This window comes from Acanthisitta chloris, unplaced genomic scaffold, assembly GCF_000695815.1.
Source record: "Acanthisitta chloris isolate BGI_N310 unplaced genomic scaffold, ASM69581v1 scaffold5050, whole genome shotgun sequence".
In the NCBI taxonomy this organism is placed as follows: Eukaryota; Metazoa; Chordata; class Aves; order Passeriformes; family Acanthisittidae; genus Acanthisitta; species Acanthisitta chloris.
Genome location: NW_008652065.1, coordinates 3,614 through 8,821, shown reverse-complemented (window position 1 = coordinate 8,821; position 5,208 = coordinate 3,614). Strand labels below are relative to the sequence as shown.

The 5,208-nt window shown below is 36.8% G+C and overlaps 1 protein-coding gene across 1 annotated transcript in view; it reads right to left on the bottom strand.

Moving 5' to 3' along the window:
• Positions 1 to 4,571, bottom strand: part of LOC103803100 (brefeldin A-inhibited guanine nucleotide-exchange protein 1-like) — a gene marked incomplete at its 3' end in the record, with an annotated part of 8,922 nt that extends 4,351 nt beyond the window's left edge. Inside the window, exons 1-7 of the mRNA XM_009075640.1 lie at positions 4,483 to 4,571; positions 4,161 to 4,333; positions 3,037 to 3,197; positions 2,254 to 2,384; positions 1,394 to 1,523; positions 718 to 853; positions 492 to 630 (exon numbers count right to left, since the gene is read on the bottom strand). Of these exons, the coding sequence (XP_009073888.1) occupies positions 492 to 630; positions 718 to 853; positions 1,394 to 1,523; positions 2,254 to 2,384; positions 3,037 to 3,197; positions 4,161 to 4,333; positions 4,483 to 4,571 (959 nt within the window). The remainder of the gene's footprint in view (positions 1 to 491; positions 631 to 717; positions 854 to 1,393; positions 1,524 to 2,253; positions 2,385 to 3,036; positions 3,198 to 4,160; positions 4,334 to 4,482) is intronic.
• Between the last annotated feature and the right edge of the window lie 637 nt (positions 4,572 to 5,208).

Genomic DNA, 5,208 nt, shown 5'->3' with positions numbered 1-5,208 from the left:
CTGTCTGCAAGATCATTTTCATAGAAAGATTAAGACTCATAGAAACACGTGATGGAAGTAAACCATCAACCACAGAGGCTCAAACCTGTAAGACAGTTGCAGAACTTTAGTATTCTGTGGAAAAACTTCATATGTAATTAGAAATAGCAAAGTCTGCCCATCAATAGCATTCAGAAACTAACTGTAAAAAAAAGAAAAATCAGACAGCACTTCTCCAAAAACACAAACTTTTAAATTTGAATCAAATTATATTTTGAAGTTTGTTAGTTTTTCTTTGTTTATCTCCTATAAGGTATTTTAGTTATTTAACAGTTTATCATAATTTACAATACAGAAGTATACCTAGCACCTGATTTATCAGTGTGTTCCAAGAAAGTCTGTTTCTCTTCAGTCTTTTTGTTCACCTCACCCATGAGATATCTAAGAGTTTGAAATCAGTAAGTCACCTAGTTAAACTACTGTACAAGTATAAATATCAACAGTTGTCTTACGCATGAGGGATTGTAGTTTTGAAAATATCCAGCATGCAAGTACAAGTTTTATCCCAGATCTCTAGGGTAAACTTTTCACCATTGAGGATGACAACATTCTCCAAACAGTTTGTACCAGATCGTGCCAGTTGTTCATTGTCTGTAAAAAACAAACAGTGTATTTGTTTATTCACATTCAACACAGTAAAACGCTGACACTGTTTAACGTAACTTGGTACAGTCCTACCTTGCTGCACACACCAGTACAGCTGTGCAAATATATCATCCAAAAGAACATCACTAAGTACTTCTAAATACTGTGTGAATACATCACATATTGCATAAAGTGCATGGTTGCAAGTAGTTGTCATCCATTCGGCTTTCTAGGAGCGAAAAAAAGAATTATAACTTTAAGGAAACACATACAGACAGATACATCTATTTGCTCAGCGGGAACTGCTTTATAGTGACATGCAATTTGTTTCTGTATCTTAAATCTCACAAAACATGGAGACCCAACTTTTGCTTTGCTAACTAGAAGGTTTAAAAAAACTACAGAAACAGAAAAACAACTGTCTTAGTGTCTAACCCTAGCTCAATGGTTTAACACCAAGCTGAAGCTGTGTTTCTTCTTCTGGCTGGTCAAAAGGGTGCAGTGAAAGCACAGTGCTGCCTTGGGGGTTTTCTGTGGGTTGGTTATAGCCTTGTTTTTTTTTTGGGGGGGGGGGGGGTGTTTGTTTAGTTTTCTGTTTTTCCCCAGTCTTGCCAACAGAATGCCATTAAAACAAAATAAAGCTACTAGAACCACTGGTCAACCCTGCAAGTTTTGAGGTTTGCTTTACATTACTTGATAAAGTTATATTACAGCTTGTCCACTGGAAATACAGTTCTTATGTAAATTATCTTGCCCCCCTTTTTTTCACCTCAGTCTGCTGTTCTGGCAGTTTCATGTTGTCAAATATCCTGAAGACAATCCGAAACAGGTCTTGCCACCAGTGTTTTTCGTAAGTATGGCCGTATGTCTTCATTATTTCAAACATTACTGTTAAGCCCCTGAAATGAAGAAGAATTTATAATAAGAGTTACTGAAAGACATGCATGAGACTAAATATGTCCAACTGCAGCAGCAACAGCAAACTCAAATGCTCTTGAGAACATTATACATGGATCTGATGTGGCACACATCTGTGCCACATAAGTATGTGGAACATATGTTTGATATAAAAAATATTTCTAGGTAAGAAATACAGAGTTCTAGAAACAAGTATTAACCCTGACCAGCTATAAGGGGAGTCCAGATGCACAGCTCCCATGTAGATGTGTAAATTTCAATTTATTTGTATACAACCTCTCATATTTCACATCAGAACTGCATTTTATAAGGGAAATGCCATCCTCAAGGAAAATGAACAGGTTCTATATGACATCAGAGTAAAGCTTTGCTTTTTTAACAGTTTCTGCAATCCTCAACCAGTTAACGAAATACAGTATAAAACCAGTTTTAAAATACCCAAAGTAAGTATGATGGGCAAGACACAGAACACAATCACAACTATGTAACTTTGTTCTTTATCGCAACGCTAAACAGGAATTTCATACGTAAAAAACAGAGACTTAATTTCTACATTCCTGCATCTATTTAAAATGTGTTTGGTTTTTCCACAATGATATCACCCAAACTAAATACGTACGCCATTTTACAGTGGTTACATTCACTGAAAGAGCTATTTTAAAAGTGTAAAATAAGCCTTTTAAAATTTGAATTACAAATACTGATTGTTACCTGGTTCTTACATCTAATTTGCATCTATTGATGATACAGGACAACTCAAAGAGAATTGGGAACCATCCTCGCACCCACACTCTGTCTTCAGGAGCTACATTCATATCATCACTCGTGTATTCCTTGAATGCCTTCAGAAGGAAACACAGGGTTACACAGAGTCCTAAGAGTTAGAGTCTTCAAAACAAAATATGATTTGGACTGTAAATAACAATCTCTGCTGTACTACTATTACACCCTGATAGCTCAAGGTAAGCTGGCAATCAAAACACTAACACTGTGAAGATGAAGTGTTTTTCAATTATGAAGAATAAACTTTAAAAAAATAAACAAGGTTATAAATTCAAGCACCAGTTTTTGCTTGCAGTTCAGTGTGAGTCTCTTGCGCTCTCACTTTTATAGAGACAGCTCTGAGAGTGAGGGTCTACCACAACATTTTGAGGATATCAAGCATTCTTGCCATTATCTGTTCTTCACAACATTTCTCAGTAGAGAGCAGATCCCGAGATAAGCTGATTTCCAGCAGCTCTCAGGAATGCTAGTCACCAGCTGGACTGGGCAGATAGGGATGGATGAAGGGGAATAAAAGAAGGACAAGAAATTGCTGATACTTTCAAAGCCCGTGAGATTTTATACTCCTATTGTTTCTGAACAAAGTACATTTCTCATTAATCCATGAAACTTGAAGTGAAGCCAATAAGTTCAGTGCAAGTATTTTTTTCCTTTATGAAAGCACAATTGATTAAAGCACTTACAATTACAATTAGTTAATACAGACTATACCTGAGGTCTGTCAGATACGTATTTTGCACAGTGGCGAATGAGGCGGATCGCTTCCATACTGGTATCTGGAAATGCTGCATTGCAGGCAAATTCAGACAAGCATTTTACTGCATCCTGGAAAGAATCTATGGTTGCTGGGAAGTGTTTTTCAAACACGATTGCTGGGGGGAAAGTGTGAACAGAAGAAAAAAAAGTGTCATGCTTTCAAATCTATTAATTCTAATATGAACTGACTTGTAACAGAAGTCATGAGAGACATGTTCATTGACTGGTGCTGTCAAATGCTTGAGTTGTAAGAAAAAATGAAAAAAAATCACCTTGAGGGCATTCTACTTTGACAGTAAATAAGTATCTAAAATAAATCATGGCAGCATCTAGTCTAAAGAAGGGAAATGTAACAGTCAAGCAAGACCAGAGCAATAGGCTTACTGTTTAACCTGGTCTGTGTGACCCGAGCTTCAGAGGGCCACATGAAGCATGGTGTTACATCTACGAACGGACTTCCCCCTCGGCAACATGCTCCTGTTGCCTTGTTTATAGACAGCTACTTTTGAGGGAAAAAATAGTGCTTCATCAGTGCTGAAAAAGTTTTAGGAACTTGCAGAGGTTGAGACAGAATAAAGAGATTCCTTACGGCCCTTAAAGCCTTGGGATCTAGATTAGAATGGCAAGAAAAAAAATTTCATCATTGTGCCATGTAGCTCAGCACTTTCTCCTAAGCAGGGCCATATACAAGCACCATTCAGAAACAAGGAAAAAGATAATAAAACAATCTAATAGTGAAATGACTGCACTTTCGTTTTTTTTCTGTGAGAAAACCCAAAATTCTTCATTTACATGAAAATGTACACGTGAAGCAAAATCATCTAAGGCTTGACTTGTTTTATTACAGAATGCTACAAACAGGTAATTTTTCTAAAAAAACCATAAAGACAGACAGATATCTTATTAAATTACTTTGCTAAGTACTTTTCCAGAGGATTGGCCAAAAAGTGCAAAACACTGGTTCTAAAAGACAAAGTGGGCTTTACTATGCAGGCTGTGGAGTCACCAGATAAACAAAGCTTCTTGGTCTCAGGAGCAACATACACTTTTCAAGATGTCTGAATATCATTCATACTCACTGACAATGTGTCCTGTAGTCTGGAATGCCAGTTCCACTATGCTTTCATCCTGATCTGAGGCTGCCAGATGAAATACTGAGAAAATGTTTTTCCAGCCAGAACGAATGTTAGCAGCCTGGGAATTTACCATCTGTGCAATACACCGTACAACCATGTCTCGGATAGTAGGAGACCTAAATTAGGATAATAAACAATCATTTTTTTCAAACTAAATTACATAATCAATTAGAACAGTATAATTCTCTAACAACAGATTTGCAACATTAATTGCAAAAGCCGATGCCTGCAATCCCAGGCAGTTCAGTTAATTTTATGTTATTACCTGTTTCTTTTCATGATATGTTCAAATGGTCTTAGGAAGTCCTTCTGGAATCGGAAATTAGCAAGTTCTCCTTTTTCCAAGAACTTCATTGACAACTGCCTTAATGAGTCTACTGCAAAAATAGCTACATCTTCATTGGGATTGCAGCCAACCTGAGAATGTAAAGCAGAAATGCATGGTAAGCCTGCATCAGAATCCTTATGGATTCTCCACAAGCTGCCTTTGCAGTTGATAATGGAGAACTAAGCAGTACTGGAAAATTAACAAAATCAAACAGCAGCGAATTCCAGAAACCACATTGTTAATGCAATTCAATAATCCCTAACCAATCCCAGCTATTTTCCACAATAACCTAGCATTTACAACTTTCTAAAAATAAGCAAGCTGTCTAAAAAAGCCTCCAACAGGTGTATGAAAAATTCATGTCCAACATTCACCAGATAAACAGGCAATCTAGACTTGAATAGAAAACAACCTCTTATCCCAAGCTTCATAAAACACCCCCAAAAATGATAACACAAAACTAACAGCAGCCAGTTTTAGACCTAGGTCATGACAAATAACTTACTGTGTACTACTGTTTATACATGTATTATGTTGTGTACCTCTGCCTTCTTGCAGGCCTTTCCAGCTTTATAGTTTTTGCTGGTTTAAGTTATTACACAGGAGGACAGAAAAAAGTATATTTCAGATGAGCATCTGCTTTTCCAACTAATCTCTAAATAA